A 20366-nucleotide genomic window follows, 5' to 3' on the forward strand; every position below is an offset into this window, starting at 1 on the left:
AGAATAACATTTACTTTCTATGTTCTCAATCTCTTAAAACCTCCTGAAAGGCTGCCATGGAGTCAACTGATTCTTGTATTCCATTCACTTCTCAGTCCAAAGGATATGAAAAGATTCTAGGTTTTGAGGTTTTTATTTTTTTGTTTGTGGTTTGTTTATTTGTTTTTAGAGTTTTGTTGTAGTTCTGGTACCACCATTTTGAAGAGTGGAAATTAAATCAATCAGTCTACCACAACTCTAGTCTCATTTCTTAGCTGACATAAACCTACAGCATATGGACAAGCAGAAAACTCCTCAACAGATCAGGGTACAACAGCAAATGCTGATGTGTCATCCTTTTAAGAAAATACAGCTTTTATACATAGGTAGAAGTTGCCATACAGAAAAGGAGATTTGCCCACAAAAATGAATCTTCTGTTTCCTTTAAGTAGAAATTTCTGTCAAGTACAAATAAATCACTGACTTGACAATAGTTTCCTATAACTGATTGACAGGGCTATATTCCTGTTGGGGAAAGGAAGATGCAAATGGGGACAGAGATCCATTCTTTTATGTTATCTGGGAAAAATAAAATGATATTGTGTCTTTCTCTTTAAGTTCCAGTGAATTGAACCTAGACTAGTGTCTCCAGATTTTTCTACGGCTGTCCCACAGCATTCACAGAGAACTGGTTCCAGGACCCGCCACGGATACCTAAATCCAAGTATGCTCAAGTTCCACAATGGGCCCTCCATATCCACAGGTTCAGAATCAGCAGCTTCGGAACTAATAGATATAGGGGCCGACTGTATATTTATTGAAAAAACTCTTGTTTGTAAGTGGACTTGCTCAGTTCAAACCTGTGTTGTCCAAGGGTCAACTGTACTATGTACCTTTATGAGTAAAAATATTTTGAATATGCACATATATATAATGTATACATTATATTCATTACTGTGCTAGTAGGTACATTTCAAAATGTACAATAAGGGTCATAAAGATAAAATAAAAGAGAAATTAAAACTTTACATAACTTCAGTTTACTAATTAGTGGTCCAAAATTTTTTCCTCACACTAAAATAGTCTTAATAATAGTTTTAAAATAAAGATCAGTGCAATCAAATATACATCATTTCTTTCAAACTTAGCTTAACATCTATTGATGCTATGATTCAAAAGTCTGGATCTAAGTTCAATTGTGGTTGTCATAAGCTAAAAAAGAAAATGCTGCACAAATATAAAAAGATTCAAATAGATAAAGTACATTATTGGTTGTGCTTATTAAGTCATGATAATCACTTTACAATCCTTTGAGAGATTAGTATTATATTCTACCCAAGGTTTTTTGCAAGAACCTTTGAAACTTAATTGAGCTAAAAGTAGATAGCACGATATATGCATTCACTTAACCAGAAACGAAAACACTCCAATAAACTGCTATATGTTGAAAATGAACTAATAAATACAAGCACTATGGTTGACTCACATTCTTCCTAGAACAGCTGGGAGACTCTTCAGAGCACACGATTATTTGACAATTGGCAGTGTAAGGACACTGGTGTTAAACCACGGGGTAAATATCAGTAAACCTGTATCTCTTACTTTCCAGAGGAAATTAATTGTAAAAAGAATTTGAATCTTTTCCTCCCAACCTCTCTGGCAATCCAGGGAGAAAAATCTCTGACCTAAACAACTGATTCCAGGGAACTGCTTAGAAAAGAAGATGCCAAAAATTTAACCTATGTCTTTTTTCAGGTTTTGCTTCCCTAATTGAGTAGCTAAGCACCTAGACAGTGTGATAAGCAGGGTCAACATGTTTTCAGATCTGCACACTGGACATATTTTGGTACCCACACGCTCAAAAGTCAAATATACAGTTGACTCTTAAACAACAGAGCAGTCAGGAGTACCAACTCCCACTCGGTCTACAATTTCTGGCTCCCCAAAAACTTGACTATTAATAGCCTACTATTAACAGGAAGCTCTACCAATAACCTGATAACATAAACAGTCAATGCATATTTTGTATGCTATATATATTATGTTCTATATTCTTACAATACAGTAAGCTAGAGAAAAAATATTAAGAAAACCATAAGGAAAATAAATTTACAGTATTGTACTATAGTTATCAATGCTGTAAGTTTACAATCTCTGTTTACAAGATCTGTCTGTCAGTACCTACATCAATATTATCTTATATGATACATAACACTATAGATATCATACCTGTTACTAACCCTAGACATTCAAAATAAAAAGATTATTTTACAGAATAAGAACTCATAAATAAATATACATATACATACATACACATATACATATTCTTATTTATTTACAAGTATAATGATTCATACATTAATAATGAAAAAGCAGTGATATGATTGCTTCATGGTAACCTAGTATAATCAATACAAGTGCTTCATGGTAGCCTAGCCTATACACTAGGAATGAATTGTTATAAAATTTTTATAGTATACAGTATTATGGTCATATTCATAATACAAGTGTTGGAAACACTGTTACTTAAAAACATATACACAAAACAAATGTCTCATATAGTTCTTGCTATAACACCTGAACTTACCACAATAGCAACAGGAGGTGGCAACAAATTTATTGCATGAGGACAATAATGTACTACAAATTTTATGCTGTTATGATTTAAAACTGCATCTTTACATTTGTTTACGTTTCTCTCAACTGCAAATGGTGCCATGTATGGTCTGTGTTTGTGTAAGTTTTGATAAATTTTAACTTTTTATAATAGATTTGTGTATATTTTATAGCAATAAATGATAAAATAGACTAGTACCTATATGCATTTTATGCTTTCATTATATACCTTTTTCTTAAATTTTTTCTATATTTCTGGGATATGCAGTTCATCTGAGAGTTTTTCAAACTGTCACAAATCTCCAAAAAATTTTCAAGCATACTTGTTGAGAAAAATCCACAGGTAACTGGACCTATGCAGCTCAAACCCATATTGTTCAAGGATCAACTGTACTTTGATGCCCAATGTTTAACAGATTTACTCACTCATAAATTATAATATATCATTTCCCAGGAAAGCACAACTTGAAATTTAGAATAAGAAGTATGAAATCTTACTTTGACTTAAGATTTAATCATCCAGAAATGTACAGTACAATGATTTGATATCTACAAGTCTGTTATGATCATTCTGACTAACGGCAGGAAGCAATTTTTAGGTATTCCACAACAAATCCATTTTCAGGACACATCACATTCAAAAGCTTGATTGAGCTTTTAACTTGATTTTTAGATTATAAAACTTCACTGGTCTAAATAAAATATACAGAACTCATTTTTCATCTGTTCACTTCAGCGTTACATGATAGTTTATGAAACAGTTTCAGTAACACAAGCTGGTGATAAAATATGAACAATATTAACAATATATCACATATACTTACGTATTAATGCACACAAAGAAATTACTAACAACGGTCTTTTCAGAAATAGAAAAAAAGTCCATTTTTCCTTCCAATTTGAAATAAAGAATACTAAGGATAAAGCCTTTCAAAAGATAAACAGCAGTGTCTCAGAGACTCTTCAAACAAACTCTTGTAATGAGCTCCAGACAACTAGCATAAGACTTGCAGGTAGTGGGAGGAGGAGATAAGAGAACGAGAGAATGTCAAGTTCAGACAGAACCTTCAAGGACATCTGAGCCAGTCATTCTTTTGAAGTCTGAATCCTTTCTACAATATCATGCAAAGTGTTCATTAAGGCAACCTGCTGACTGATTGAGAGTTCACTGCTCACCAAGGCAGCCAATTCCCTTAGAACATTAGAGAGTTTTCCCTTAACACTGAGCTAAAACATGCCTTTCTATTTATACTGTCACCCACTGGCCATCCAGAACAACTCCAATTCCTTTAGGGCCTCTCCTATGGGATGACCCATTAAAAATACCAGTTAGTCTCACTCAAGTCTTCTCATTTACATCCCATAGACTTTTTTTTTTTTAATATTTTATTTTAGTGGGGAGGTAACTAGGCTCATTTATTTTTGGAGGAAGGACTGGGGATTGAACCCAGGACCTCCTGCATGCTAAGCATGCACTCTACTACTTGAGCTATACCCTCCCCTCATCCCATAGTCTTTTAACTTGTGTTTTCCAACTAGCAATTCTCGTCTTATCATATCATAGTCCTGGTTAATATCCAGTTTATTAACGTTCCTCTGAAAGTAGGAAACCCATAAAAGAACACTGTATTGTTAGACTTAGCCCAGACTGGAAAAAGCAAAGCAGAACTTTCCCTCCCCATGTTAGATATTAGATACTACACGTATCTGCTCCTGCAGTTCAATTATTACACTCACTGTTTTCATGGCTACGTGACATATATTGGTTCAAACTGAGCTGACTAGTTTGAACTGAGTTTATGTTGACTAAAACTTTAGTCTCAGTTTGTCAACTGAAAACTGTCCTTCGCCATCTGCCTCTACAAGGATGTAGTCACTAGCCACTGCAGTCACTGACCTTCAACACATCCTGGAAGGAGTTTAGGACAGAGATCAAGAATGAGGCACTCTGTGCTCTGAAAAAAACTGGCAGAACAGGCCTGCATATAAGAGATATTTTCAGGAGAAAATTTTATAATCCTAATTTCTTGCATCTTCTCATATCTAGAAAAACACTAAAATCATTAATGGAGACATCTGCTCCTAGTGACTAGCAGTAACCTTCTGCCAAAACGTGTGCTTGATTACACATATTCCCCTTCACCAGAATCACATATGCAAAGACCATCCCTGCCACCTCTGTGGAGCTGTTCTTCAGAGCTCTCCTCCTGGGCTGTAGGCCTCATTTTGCCCCCAAATAAAACTTAACTCACAACTCTCATGTTGCACATATTTTTTTTTTTCAGTTGACAAGTTGTTAATTTATTCAAGTACTTATGGAATGCTACTACAAAGGTATTATAATACTAGGAACAGTATGAGAAATCTGTGAGCTATAACTGAAAGAGGTAAACCCTAGACCCAAGCCCCACTCTATCCAGCCAGTACTGTGCGAGCAAGAACACTTGTTAGAGCTACTCAATTTTCATAACAGGATAACTATCTTGCTACTTGCTGGTCTCAGTTCCAAAGCATATGGATGGGCCTTCAGCCAGCAATTTAGAACACCAGCACTCCAGGTTATCTAGCTGCCTTCCAGATACCTACTGAGAGAAGAAATGTTTAGGGAAGACAGGTCCAAGGCTTATAAATTCAATCCTTGGTTAATGCCAAATCACCAGAAAGCTACATATTAAGAACCAACCACATAATACTTTTCTAATCACCTTCAGTGAGTTGCATTTAATGCTTTTTCGTAATCTTTAAAAGAAGATTATTGTAAGAAGTAACCAAGTGAAAGACACAACTGCATAATTATGTTTTAAAACTGTGGATATTGTCCATTTTGTTACTGAGTTCCTTTTACTGCTGGGAAAGGCTTTGTTTTTCCTGAGGGATGAGCATTTTCTACAAGTCAAAATATGGAAATCATCAGAATGTTTCATACATTTTTAAAGAAAGTAAATTTTGGAGAAAGAAAGGTAAGTCTGTATGAAATGGGGAAAAATGCCATTTGATACATGAACAAATAGCAAGAAACATTTGTATTTCCTGCTTCATCAGCAACTGAAAAGGGGTCCTGTGACAGTAGGATGCATAATTTAAATTGGGTCTTATTAAATACTTATGAATTCAGTCAATGATCATTTTCAGTTGCCTCCATGTTTCCTCTTCCCAAATAATCAGACCCACTAACTTACTTATTTATTCCCCAGTGACAAAGGCTGTACGATCTGATGAATCTAAGAACTACTTGGAAAACTTGTTTCAGAACTTTGCATTTAAAATAAACTCCCCACGTAATGGGGATGCAAGTGAACCAAAGAATACATTTTGAGAACTGTCTACCAGGACCAATGTTTGGATCACTTGAATCAATTCTGTCACTTACTGGGCTCTCTGTTGTCTCTCTAGGTCCCTTTTGACCAAAGGTACGTTGAGTATTCTTACTAAGGGTCCTACTAAAGTGGAGCAGATGAAAGGATTATGTCCCCGCTCTTATACAGAACACATTCACTTTAATACATCCTAGTGTTGATAGGCATGCTCACAGAAGCAGTGCTTCATTTTGTCAGATTGAGGTCAGCTACTATTTTGACTCTCCCAGGAAATGAGAGCTTAAAATGCATTAAAGTGGTTCCAAATCACAATCAAATGAAACTGTGAAGAGCATCGTATGGGACTTTTTCCCCAATTGAACCAGCTGCAATCTTTTTTTTTAAATATCATCTACTGCAGTTTTTAAATAAAGAATTTTCCTTTGAATAGAAAATCTGGCAACTCCTTTGAGTAAAATTATCCTTCTAGAAAGTAAGATCTTTTTGTCATAATTTTTAAATTATTTATGAAGACTTTTTTAATTCAAACAATATCACTTTCAGAAGCTACAAACAAGTAACCTATTGTCATAAAGGACTCAGGGAATAGATTTATAAGCAATCAAAACATTACAGGCAAGAGTAAAGAAACTTTATATTGCTCTCTGGCTCATCATTTCATGGATAAATAATCATTCAATGACATAGAAACTGATGTTATATTACACCATAAAGTTCTCTACCTGGACCATCTATATGATTTAGCAAAAAAAAAAAAAAAAAAAAAAGATTTAAAAACTAAACCAATCACTTACAATATGTCAACTGAAAATTCACAGTAAAAGTCTACATAAAAGGTTCAGATACTCATTTAAGTTTCCAAGATCCATCTAAATGTTACCACTTCCAGGCTATTGCTTAAATACTTTAAAAACTCTAGACCTATACATTCTATCATATCTAAATTGACTCTAGATAAAAAGCATTATCAAAGAACAAGTTGAGATAACCAAAGTAGAAATTCAGGGTCTGGAAAAATGAGCAATTTCATTCAGAAAATGGCCAGATAGAAATTTTACAGGTCTTTAGATTTAAGGAAAATCCAGCTAAGACCAGTTGGGGCATGATTCACTCTCCTATGCTACTTGCATTTTCTATCTGGTGTGTTTTTAATTTTATAAATTTCATGCTGTCTGTCTCTATGGTTACCTGCTCCTAATCATAATGAGCACCTGGTCAATACACAGGAATTAATGTTTCCTTATGAACTGTACATGCTAAATTTTTAATAACCTCTTTATACTTTCACAGTTTAAATTTTTTACCTTTAAGCAAAGATTCTCAAAAGGTTCTTTTTACCTGACTTTCTTTCTTTTTGAATTTTGTATAGTATATGGACTTCAGTGATTTCATGATAGTTGAGATTTGCTAACACATCACAATCTATCTTCTCTGACATATGTCTGTGCCCATCAGTAAGTGCTCTTCTCAGCCTCAATCAGACATGCCTTAATTTTTAAAACACACTTTTTGTATATATTTATTAAATCTAAGTCAAAATCAATTGAGAAATTATGTGAATTCTAGTATTCACTCATTCACAAAACAAGGGCCTGGAGGGAAGTATACAGACACTGACAACTCAGTGACCAACCATGGTTAGGTTTTCTAAGCAACACTAGAGCACCTTATTTCAAAGAAAATTAAAATGTTGTTTGATATCGTGGATATTTCCCACATGAAAGCATGTGGACGCTGATTAAGAGTATAGACTTTGTCATATTTCCTGGGTTCATATCCTGGCTCTACCACTCACTTGTTTGTTATGTGACCTTGGACAAATCACTTAATCATGTCTCAGTTTCCTCATGTGGAACAGGGGATAATGATAGTATCTGCCTTACAGGATTATTTCAAGGAGTAAAGGGATTTATATTTGTTAATGTGTGGAATAGTTCCTGGCACATATTAGTTAATATTTAAGTGTATGTTAAATATCAATCAATCAGTCTTATCTGATGTAGCATAAAATCATGCTTTTTTAAAAAAATCTTTTTTTTTTCCATGAGAAAAATTTTTTCACCCTCCCATGAGGTAAGATAATACTGACTTTAAATTTCCTTATGCAGCACTTAAGTATTATCTGATCAGTTAGTCCCATATCCATGAGAGGTCTAGACACTGACCATATTGGACATTTTATGTGCTTCATTTAATCTACAATGAGAATCCTACAAAGATTGGTGATTTTCTCATTACAGTTTTGAAAACTCAAGTTTCAAGAAGTTAGATAATTTGTAGAAATTCAGTTAGTCAGTGGCAAAGATGAATTTGGGGCCAACCAATGACATCTGCAAAGCCAATATTTTTATATCAGTTCACTACCATGGATAAAGTGCTACACAAAGAGAGAACGTCACAACTTTTCACAACTATAAATGTGTCCCATCCAGGTAGTCTTACTTATATCCTGAAAGCCCAGCAATGTAAGTAAAATTCAAATCTGTCAGTGTCTGTGGGTGTGGTTTCCTCTGCTTCTTGGACACCACAGGCTTATGTGTGTGGTTGATTCCCACAGATTACTGAGGTTCATTGGTGGAAATCAAGGCTACCTCCACAATGGGCTCTAGATGGTGCCTGGAACCAGGTCAGAAATGACCTTTTGCAGCTTGCCCATACATCTCTGTAAAATGCTGGCACCAGAGTGGCTAGTCTCAGCAGTTGTCTTTTCTGCAGCAGCTGAATGGCTCTGGAAAGTGCAGCTTATTCCATCCTGTTAGCCTAATGATTAGTTAGCTCCAATGTAACAGTCTCAGTGATGGATGTCCTATTATTGATGGGAAATACTGACGAGCTCTGGCTTGGTCTTTTTTAATTGTGACTCTCCAATAAAATGTCTCCAGTCACTGGCTTGGCTCAACTGCTACTGAGGAAGTCTAGGTTTTATGAACTCCCTGACACACCAGTCACTGCAAAATCTTGATGTCAGCCTCTCCTGTCTCTTCTGATGGATCCCAGAAATGCCTTCATTCAGGGCCTACCAATGATTCACTTGTAACAGTTATAAAATAGGCAGACATTACCTCTTCATTCTTCTCGGAAACCATTTCTTAGTAACAACTGACTTGGGAAACTTTACCCTTCACCACAGGAATAAATGACTAAAGTAATGTTCTATGTTTCTGAGTATCTTTGGCTACTGGTGATCTCTATTTTAGTGAAGAATGGTGTAGGTTTAGGTTCTCTTGAATTGAAAGACTAAATTCTGGATCTGATAATGCCAGATACTTAATGCCAAAAGAGGAACTATACAGAAGCCAGCAGAAGCATTTAAACAGCTTGTAGAGGAAATTGAATGTGGCACTGCTTCAGAAGAGCTGTGGTTCATGTTGCTACCAGAGATGTTCACAGGCAGAACTTGTGGCTGGCAGATGCTCGGCGCAGAAGAAACTGCTCATCTTTCTAGCACTGCTAAGGAAATGATCATCCCTTTTAGAAGAGGACTGCACAGGTACAACATAGCAGTCATCATGCTGGTCAATGATCTGGACAAAATATCTAAATCTGAGCTACAGCTGGGAAATAATAGTTCATTTAAGACAGTTTGCAGGCACGTCAGAAATCAAAAAGCAAGTTCAGGTAAAGGAGTGGAAGTGAATACTATATTCACTGTACTCCAGAAATTAATCCCTGCATTTACATCACTTAATACTAGTAAACCCTGGGTTGACTTTTCCAATTACAGCACACATAAACTAATGAAAACCATTCATATGACCCTTGACTCAAAAGTCAAAGACAAACTTTAAAAAGAAACCAACATGATTTTTTGAAGCTATTCGGCAAAATAGAGTTTCTTCATCCGTGGAGTTCGAGCAAATGAGTTCTAAATAGGAGTTGTTAGAATAATGTTTATCCTCTTTAGACAGTGAACCTTACTGAAGTCAAGGAGGTAAGGTAAAAATCTCGGTACCAAGTTCAACACTGTGTGGAGTGCCATGTCTCAGCGGTAAGACAAAAGTATTTCCTTCTGTCCTGCAAGCTCTGCAATTAATTATCCCATAACAATCTATCAAGAGTAATACATTCCTCTGACCCCATAGTCTCAATTATTATAATCCCCTTGTAGCAAAGCTTCTAATGCTGCCTTTTCCTTTGCCACAATTTATGTAAAAAGTAGTGCAGTTATAGATTATCTGCTGTAATTTGAAACAGAATTCAAAAGGAATTAAGAGTGTTTGTTTCTTTGTTTTTTGGGTTTTCTTGGGGTGGCCCTAGAGATCATTTCAGCTGAATGATTTCTTGAAGTTATTCACCCATATCTAAGTCCTTCTCAACCACATTTTCGAAACCCTTTGGATCCAATATAGTGAATCAATGATGGGATGATAACTGAACAGAGACTATGTTTTAAACATAAATGTAAACACCAGGGAAATAGTTAAACAGTAAAATTCTATCAAGGCAACAAACTGACAGCTTTCCAGTAATAGGAGAGTGTTTTCCAGCCAGCTCCCAGCTCAAAGTCTAGGAAGCTTAAAATGCCTCTGCATCCAAGCGTTCCATAGGCAGTTTCCATTTACCATGTCTGTTGGCAGAAGAGCACATTCACAATGGAGAGAAGGCACATCCCGGAGACCCCACATTTCATGGATTTGATTAATAGCAAATAGTAACAATAGCTAATATTTTATGAGGGGTTACTACATGCCAGCCACTAATTCTAGAAATTAACTCATTTAATCTTCATAAATATGAAGTAGGTACCATCATACCCCATTTTATAGATGGGTAAGCTGAGTCTTTAAAAAGCTTACTATCTTGTCTGTTGTCACACAATAAGCTGCAGAGCCAGAAGTCTAGCGAAGCAGTCTGAGCCTAGAGATCCTAAGTCTTAACCAGTAACCAGAGGAATAGAAATACAAAAAGGGGAAAACTGATAAGTATTGAGCTCTGGTAACTTTTTGGTCACTTTAGAAACATTTCATTTAATCCTCACACGACATATTTTATAAAAGGGAATTTTCAGAGATTAAATTACTACCCAAATCCACAAAACTAGCAAGGGAAAAAGCTAATATTCCATATACTATATCACAGCACCTCTCCACAGCTTAAAGACTAAGGGACAGACTGGGATTTCAAAATGTAGAATAGATAAACAAGATTATACTGTATAGCACACGGAAATATATATAAGACCTTATGGTAGCTCACAGCGGAAAAAAAAGTGACAATAAATATATGTATGTTCATGTATAACGGAAAAATTGTGCTCTACACTGGAATTTGACACAACATATGTCTATGACTATAACTCAATAAAAAAAGTTTAAAAAAAAAAGATGTGGTAATATATATACTGACATGGAAAAGTAGTCTTTTTATCTTAAGTGGGGAGAAAAATCAGGAGATATATATATATCTCCAGTTTTTTTAAACTTTTATAAAAAAAGGATTTGCTTGCTTGCTTGTTATTTAAGACAATAAAAATACACAAAATGTTAATGGTTACTTTTGGGTGATGAGGTCATGGGTGAATTTTATTTTCTTTTTGATTATTTTCATTTGCTACTACTTCTACTATGAACAAGTATTACTTGTGTAATAAAAATAAAAGCTGTGTTTAAAGTATAGACCTACCCAACAACAAAGAAAACTCGTAATCCAGCACCAGTATTAATCAACCTAGTCCTTCATCCATGAATATGGAAAATCAAGAGTCATCAGCTATTTAAAGAAAAGCAACTGCACCAAAGAGAGGAACAATGATAAAACAGAAAATTTAAACATGAAGATTAATTCAAAGAATTAAAGATACTATATACATTTAAAAGAGAACAAACTATATAAAAAAAAAAACAGAGTACAAGAAATAATGCTTGGGAATTAAAAATGTGATTGCCAAAATCAAACCATTTGATAGAGGCTTGAAAGGTAAAATCCGAAAAATTCCTAAAAATACAGCAAAGAGATATGGAGAATATGAGTGAAAAGTTATGACATGTGGTATATCAATCCAGAAATTTCATTATCCACCTGTGTTCATTTTATTAAACTGTTGGTACTAGTTGTGTCATGAAAAAAAAAAAAAAAAAAAAAAGACTAAGTGGCAGAAACAGAAGCAGAAATCTCACTTCAGTCTGCATACCAGTGCTGTTACAAGAAAGCGACCAGTCGAACCTGTTTGGCAGGGGTGCTAAGAGGACACAAAAGGAAATCTGTAGATAACAACAAAACCAGCATAACCAAGAAGGAAAGGATATAAAACATTAAGACACTGCAGTGTTGGTGTTGGGGGTGTCTGTGTGAACTGTTTCATTCTGTTTTCAACTACTCCTTTTAATTTCTAGGTGAAATCTTGAGTGGTTCTTCACTAGGGACAGTATCTCACTAAAGAGAGTTTGGCAGTATGTTAGGGCAGTTGATAGTCTTTGTGATTGGGGGATTCTATTGCCATTTAGTAGGCATGGGGTAGAGATGCTAAACATTCTGCAGTATTATGTCTGCACAATAAAGCACTGTCCCACCAAAAATGCCAATACTGTTTGTCCAGCATCAAGAAGTTCTTAAAGGAAACCATTCAGGTATTGTTAAGAAAAAAATACACAATCCTGGTTGACTAAACTAACACTAGTGCCCCAAGTGGACAGAGGAAGTAAGTAGGGACCACTATAGACAGGTTCCTAAACAAAGTATGTTCCTGTTTTAGATACTACTGTGTCTTATACATACATAGACATAAAGACTTGTTATTAATATAATGGAGAAAATAGTAAGACCCAAATTTTGAATGATGATCCAAAATAATCTCAGTCTAAATATCTTCATAGTTTAGCCCCAAAGCAGACTTCTTACTTATAAGATAGTTTCTGTTTATAATGGTGACTAAATATTAATCCACAATATTTGATTCAAAAAAACCTTGAATCAATAAACCCACAAAATTCGCATGTTTAAGAAACAGCAAAAGTTGAGTGTGACTGGAATAGAATGAGCGTTACTGAGTGGTAGGCTGATATCAGAGAGGCAGGCAGATTTCACAACATGTAGGGCATTGTGGGTCTTGGTAAGGAGCTTGGACTTCTGCTTATTGTAACGGAACTGGAAAGTTTTAGGCAAGGGAATAAACAACCTGATTTATTTTTAAATCACTGGTTAGGGTAGGAAGAGAAAACTGAGAACTAGGATACCATGCTACCGGAAACTAGGATTGTGATAAGAGAGACAAAAGCACATACAGTGATACCTTTGTTAAACTGGACTGATTAGGATGGGTGCTGGTTAGGAAAAGTTAATCAATTTTATTTTAAAACTACGCGGGCCCAGAACGTCCCTGAACAAACTTCTGCCACTCTTTTTCAAATAGGCTAGGTCATCAAATGATCTCCTAACAGTCTTCAAACTTTAAACTGTTACCTTCAACGCTGACACACCTTGAAACAAGTCTGTAATAACACTAAATTTAGCGGAGTCTCTGCTGACTTCAGATAACTGAATAAACATATAGGGAAAAATTAAATCCCCAAATCGGTCACACTGGAATGCAAGAGAGTATTTTGGAAGCTATAAAAAATAGCTCCTATTTCAAATATAACTGACTAGAAAGGTACAATACCAGAAGCAGCTCAAGGCAAATGAGGATAAGAATTTGTTAAAACAGTCAAGTTTAGAGAAGCAAGGCTGACAACATTATTGCAGTTATCCTCAGATTTCTAATTGGCAAGACACCTTGCTTTGGTTTATTTGGCACTTCTTTGTCTCTCACGAAATCTTGTTGGCATATTTATTTATTCAAATAATTTTTATTACCCAACATTACTGAGCACCTGCTGCCATGTGTATGTGTTAGGAGCTAGGAATATAAAGCTCTGCTGTCAGTCCACAGAGATTAGTAATGTGTAAAAGATGACCAACATTAAAAGATTACATGCTAATTATGGGCACTGAACTGAAATATATCTGCTGTACCTGAGAGACTGTACCTGAGAAACTTGAACCAGGGGGACTTTCAGACAGGGCAAGTGACTTCACCCCTTAACCCACATCATTAATAACATAATTTCCGGGGTGCCAAATAAATTTTCAAGTCAGTAAATGAGAGTTCAGGAGACTGGGCGAGTAGAAAGGTTCAGTAAGGACTTCACAGATATTAGATCTCAAGAGAGCCTTTCAGAAAGGGCTAAGGCTTACGTGTGAAAATAATTCATCCTTATGACTTAAAAGCCATGATTTTACATCTTCCCATAGATATCTGGGGATATTTAGGGTGGTCAGCAATAAAAATGATAAGAAAACTCTAAAGTGTACCACATACTGCACTCCTGAAGTAACAGGGAAATTTAGAACTCCAGAAACTGAATCAAGAGATCTTACAATGCTTCGAGTTTCCTAAACCACCTACAAATGGTTTTAACATTTCCCAAAATGTATTAGACATGTTTTCCCCCATTTCTTAAACAGAATTCACAAAAGACCCAAGGCACATTTGTAAGATGGTAACAGGGGATTCTCTACTTCAAAAATGTAGGAAGCCACTAGTTTAAAAGCATCTGAGACACGGCTCTGCTCGCGTGACCTTTCCCCGCTGTTCCTTCTGCATTTCAGACAAAAAGAACGACTCGTGCCTTAAAACTTTGAACAGGGCAAAAGAACACCTGCTGTCAATTTCGGACCTTATTTTTAGTGAGCTTTTGTACAAATACATTACACCACTTTACCAGTAACAGGCCAGGCGGCGCGGAGAACCCTGTGAGCTTGCTACTCCGCGACTTGCGAGGGGGGAGCGTGACCGTCACCCCGCAGCCAGTTACAGGGGAGCGCGCGGTGCGTCCTGGGAGTCGCCGGCCCCCGGGATTGTGGGGAATGTAGTTTGGAGACCCCGCCCTGCTCGCCATTCCTGTAATGGCTGCCTCCTGGAAGGTAAGGTACGAATTCGTCTCCAAAGGCTACTTAGCTTGACCAGTGTATTTGTTAGACAGGGGACAGATTTGCACCTTGCCGGGCCAAAGCAGTCTTTTTTTTTAAAGTCTTAATACCAAGTTTAGGAACAAACTTGTGTTTCTCGGGGGTATTTTGTTGTTGTTGTTTTGGGTTTGTTGTTGTTTTAAGCTTTTGCTGCATCTGCGAACTGACCAACTTTTAAGTCTAGTTCCCCTGCTTCAACAAACTGTTTTTTCTGTTACCCATTCTCTCTTCCGTACAACCCCGCCATTCTGTTCTGACTCCAGCTGCCTCTTTAAAGTAATGATAATTAATAATGTGTAATTTTTAAATCCTGCCACGCTACTCTGATGATAGGCGCTGTCACGTGGAACCTCTTAGGCTCAGCATCCGGAGCTCCAGGAAGGGAGTCAGATAGAATTATACAAATACCGCTTTCTTTGGTAAGTCTTAACTGTTTCCTCCACGACTTCACAAAGTTATATGTTGCTTGACTTCGCCAGAAGTTTCCGCATTTCCTGGATGGGAGAGACCCTAAGAAAATGCAGTTTTCAATCATTCGGATATTTTACGTTTCCAAGCTTGTTCAGTTTCTGTTTTGTTGATTCACACGGTCTTGGCATTAAAAATCGCTGGAGTCAGGGAATTAGGAGAAAGGGAGATTGGCCTCAAATGACAATTTTAAAATACTATTTACTTCCCTAAGGAGATGGGTCTGAAATAATTTATAAAATCTCTAATTTAGAAGGTTGTGTTAACTGTTATTTACTATGTACTCATGTCGTTTGAAAAAGTAGGAATTTTTAATGGTTCCTTTTTGTTTCCATATTTAATTTTTAGAAACCTTCAGCCTTCAAGATCCAGCCACCTCAAGAGCTCAACACCATGATCTCAGTTTCAACGCAATCGTTCCTAGTCCTCTTTTCATTGCTTTTGGTGCTGCCTGTTGTTGAAGCAGTAGAAGCTGGAGATGCAATTGCTCTCTTGTTAGGTGTAGTTCTCAGCATTACAGGCATTTGTGCTTGTTTAGGGGTATATGCACGAAAGAGAAATGGACAAATGTGACTTTGAAGGGCCTCCTGAATCAAACCTTGCCCTGAAAACTTCTATGCTATTGAGGTTCAGAACTGAGCTTTGGTATCTGAAAGTTCCCAAGAAACAATACATAAGGTAGTTTCACATTCTTGGTTATTTCCCTATAAACGGGAACAAATTGATATTCTATGTAAAATGGAAAACAAAATGTTTCCTTCATAACAAATAATGCACTGAAAAATGCCATCTGTAATTTGTATTTGCTAGTTAGAAGGAGGGCCAAAGAAGTGAGATGGGTGAAATTTGCATAAGTAATATTTTGTAGTTTCAGAATTCTCAGTAGGAAGAAGGAAACTCTTGCCCAGAATCTTGGGAAATGGCTACTCTTCAGTTATAATCACTGTCTCCATCTGCTGAGGACTCTTATCCATTTTTTTATTGGATTTTTGTTTTGTTATCTCTCAAGTTAGTATTGTACTTAGATATTAAATATAGCTGGTCAAAAATTAAAACATTTCTTTAGGGGTGGAAAGTTTAGTAAATGTATTCAATGTATGTAACATTGAATTGGAGGAAAGATTTAATGTAAAAAAGAAATACTTTATATTGACACTGAAATGAAGAAGAGATTTAATGTTAAACAAAAAGCCTTTATATTAACTGAATAATATCTCCATAGTGAGAAGTACTATATTAAATATAAATCCATTATGTTAGTTAATGTGTGGTGTCCATTTCTGTTTTTTTCATATTGTTTTTATCTTTGTGTGAACTTTTATTTAAGCTAAGTAGAGAAGAGTAGGATGACTTACCCTAACTCATTGCTCTCACTTATAGAGACATAATCAGTGAAAAATGAGAAATGGGCAGTATCAAGGTATGAGAGGCCCCTGGTAAGAATCCACGGATACAGAAGGAAAAATATAATAGCCTATATTGATTTGCACACCAGCCAGATGAGATACGCTCCCTTACCTCACTAGAGTGTTCTCAAACCAGTGATATCACCTGAGGATTCGTTAGAACTGCAGAATCTCAGGCCCTACTCAGACCAGTTGGATCAGAACCTGCTTTTGTTTCAAAAGCCCAGGATAATTTGTATGCACATTAGGTTTAAGAAGACCGCTCTAACTTGTTTGAGCCTAAGAATCACCCGAAACACTTGATAAAACAGTCAGATTACCAGGTTCCTCTCCTGGTTGTGGTATAGTAATTGTAGGTTAGGGCCTGGAATTCTCTGTTTAACAAGAGTCTCTGTGATTCCTTTGATGATGTAGATGCAGCCAATGTAGAACTGTCTAAGTCAAACTGTTACAGGGTCTTAATGGAAGCAAGTAGTCAAGTTTTGTTCCTAAAATAATGCATTATTCAATCTCTAGCTCCCAGGTGACATTGGGAGACTTAAAGCAAACTCAAACCCTACTGTGCATCTCTCCAGGTGTGAGCTGGTCTGGCTTCCTCAAGGATTTGGTAGAGGGTACAAAGAGTGAGGGACAGCCATACTATAAAGACATTATAGAAGCCACATGGATCTGTTTTAGTCATAGCATTTTGTTTTTTCACCAAAGAAAGCACTAACATTTTTTTATTCCAGTAAAGTGGCAGTTACACATTATGCAATTAATAGAACTTTTTTATATGCCATTTTTTTTTGAAAGATAGAAAAAGGAATGCAGATTGTGGGACAGCATGTCCTATAGCTTATAAACCAGCCCACAGGTACTGATGCAGAGAAGCTGCTACTTCTTCCTTGTATGTCTGAATTTTTCCTTTGGCATTAGGAGAAATAAAACCTAAAGTACATTTTAAATCACAGTGCATTGGTTATTTAATCACCTCAGATGCCATTTTTTAAATGTTCAAATAAAACTAGGCAGATAATCTTTTGATAAACCTGTATTTCCACAGGTGCCTGGAAGAATTAAAAAAATGCCATTTTCCTAGTTTCTCCTTAAAAAGTAAAGAATTATAAGGTGGCGTTCAGGGATTTTGATGTATATGTTGGGGAATACCTTCTCTATTTTTGCTCTTTTCTCATCTGTCCAGGTTGGATTATATGGTTTTGCCTGAAAAGAGCAGAAACTCTTATGAGTCACTCTTAACTTTTGGGGGGGCCACAAGCTCTTTTGAAAATCTGATGAAAGCTATGGTCCTTTCCCTAGAAAAATGCTCATACATGCTGGCTTTTTTTTTTTTTTTTTTTTTTAAGATTAATTTCAGGGAGTTCACAGAGCTGAAGCCCATCTAGAAATACCAAATTACAAATTTCTGCTCATGTATTTCCTTTCTGTGAGGTTCTTTCCAATTCTGGAATTCCATGATTTGCTCTGAGGGATAACACCCACTGTGGAGCACTTATAGGAAAAATGAGAATGGCAAATGTTCCCCTGGTGCCCAGCATAATTTGTGGATGTCTAGTAAGTGCTCTGTACATGTTAGCTTGGTTGAATCCAGTTAAAAAGAAGACTAAGGGCTGAAATCAACAAGAAGTGCTGATAACCAGCCTATTCCTCTAATGTCAAAAATCAGTGCATTTCCTGTGTCATTTCTCTCTGGCTGCTTTCAAGATTTTTTTTTTTCCCTCTGTTTTTAGTTTTCAGAAGGTGATCTATAATGTGATTGGCACGAATATCTGGGTTTATCCTCTTCAGGATTTGCTCAGCTTCTTGAACCTATAGGTTTATGTCTTTTCCCAAATGTAGGTAACTTTCAGCCATTATTTTTTCAAATACTCTTTCAACACCATCCACATCTTTCCTTTCTGGAACTCCCTCTGCCTTATTATTGCCAGATAGAGATAAAAGTCAAGGAGGAACTTCATTACTGTTCCTGCTATGCCCTCCATTGACCCTACCGGAGGGATGCCTTGTGGCTACTGGGTGGAAGTGGAAGTTCAGACTTCCCACATGGTCTCCAGTGGCCCATAGTCATGTCTGAGGCCACTGGTATTTCTGAGTTGCCAGCTTCTCCAGTACCTAATCAGAGATCTATGGGCAAAAAGAAAATCTAGAGAATTTACCACCACATCCTTTTTTCTGGTCCTGAGGTCCCTATCCAGCCTGCCTTTTTTCCACCTTTCAGAATCTTATGTTTGTTTTATACATCTAGTGGGAGAAACAGGAAAAAAAGATGTCTACTCCATCTTCCTGGAAGCACAAGTCGCCTCAGTGCATAATTTAAAGAACGAATTTTTTTAAAGGGATAAAGCACCAGGTAATGATCAAGGTATTTCACTCAGACCTTTATCATATGATCTCCCACATATACCCTCCCCTTTTCACCCATCCAACATATTATTTATTCCTGTCTTTACCAGTAAGCTCAACTATGGGATATGACTAACAATCAAGAAAGCAAGAGTGCAATGAAAAGGTGCTCAACATCTCTAATTATTCAACAAATACAAATCAAAACTACAATAAGGTATCACCTCACACCAGTCAGGATGGCCATCGTCAAAAAGTCTACAAATAATAAATGCTGGAGAGGGTGTGGAGAAAAGGAAACGGAGCCTCTTACACTGTTGGTGGGAATGTAAATTGGTGCAATCACTATGAAAAATAGCCTGGAGGTTCCTTAGAAACTAAAGATAGACTTACCATATGATCCAGCAGTCCCACTCTGAGCATATATCTGGAAAAGATGAAAACTAATTCAAAAAGATACATGTACCCCAAATGTTCATAGCAGCACTATTTGCAATAGCCAAGACATGGAAGCAATGTAAGTGTCCATCAACAACTGAATGGATAAAGAAGATGTGATTTATATCTGTCTGTCTGTCTGTCTGTCTATCCATCTATCCACTTACATACACACAATAGAATATTACTCAGCCATAAAAAAGAATGAAATAATGCCATTTGCAGCAATATGGATGAACCTAGAGATTATCATACTAAGTGAAGTAAGTTAGAGAAAGACAAATATTATATGGTATCACTTAAATGTGAAATCTAAAAAACAGTACAAATGAACTTATTTACAAAACAGAAACAGATTCACAGACATAGAAAACAAACTTACGGTTACCAAAGGGGAAAGGGAGGGGAAGGGATAAATTAGAGATATGGGATTAAGATTACACACCACCATATGTAAATAAACAAACAACAAGGATGTACTATATAGCATAGGGAACTGTATTCAATATCTTGTAATAACCTATAATGGAAATATATATACATCTCACATAGCTGTACATATGAAATTAACACAATATTGTAAGTCAACTTTTACTTCAATAAAAATAAAAAAGTCACTCCAAAAAAAGTGTATGATAGTAAAGAAGAAAAAAGAATGCAGGAGTGCAGATGAAATTTGAAAAAACAAGTTGTATCCATATGTTGTCTTAGCATTGAGAGTGCAAATGGCAGCTCCTTGAAAAACTGATGTCATACCATATGTACCAACTGTGAGGGAACCAGCCAGTCCCAGGAGATCTCAGAAGCTACACATCACATGCACCTTCACCCTCTTAGGCTTTCTAAGCCCTGC

At 36.3% G+C, this 20366-nt stretch overlaps 1 protein-coding gene and 1 long non-coding RNA gene across 3 annotated transcripts in view; one reads left to right on the top strand and one right to left on the bottom strand.

Annotated features, from left to right (window-relative positions):
- LOC106729618 overlaps window positions 1-14704 on the bottom strand; it is a 49249-nt gene extending 34545 nt beyond the window's left edge. Inside the window, exon 1 of the long non-coding RNA XR_004321374.1 lies at window positions 14612-14704. This is a non-coding gene — a long non-coding RNA (uncharacterized LOC106729618). The remainder of the gene's footprint in view (window positions 1-14611) is intronic.
- A 44-nt stretch (window positions 14705-14748) lies between these two features.
- On the top strand, window positions 14749-16590 carry SMIM30 (small integral membrane protein 30). 2 transcript variants are annotated; one of them, XM_032483662.1, is made up of 3 exons: window positions 14749-14813; window positions 15192-15277; window positions 15675-16590. In XM_032483662.1, exon 3 carries the CDS (start codon window positions 15720-15722, stop codon window positions 15897-15899), a length of 180 nt encoding a protein of 59 aa, XP_032339553.1. In that variant the 5' UTR covers window positions 14749-14813; window positions 15192-15277; window positions 15675-15719; the 3' UTR covers window positions 15900-16590. The 2 variants fall into 2 exon arrangements, with proteins under 2 accessions (XP_032339553.1, XP_032339552.1); XM_032483661.1 differs by having other exon boundaries at window positions 14750-14818.
- Window positions 16591-20366: the final 3776 nt, after the last annotated feature.

This window comes from Camelus ferus, chromosome 7 (genome assembly GCF_009834535.1).
Source record: "Camelus ferus isolate YT-003-E chromosome 7, BCGSAC_Cfer_1.0, whole genome shotgun sequence".
Classification (NCBI taxonomy): Eukaryota; Metazoa; Chordata; class Mammalia; order Artiodactyla; family Camelidae; genus Camelus; species Camelus ferus.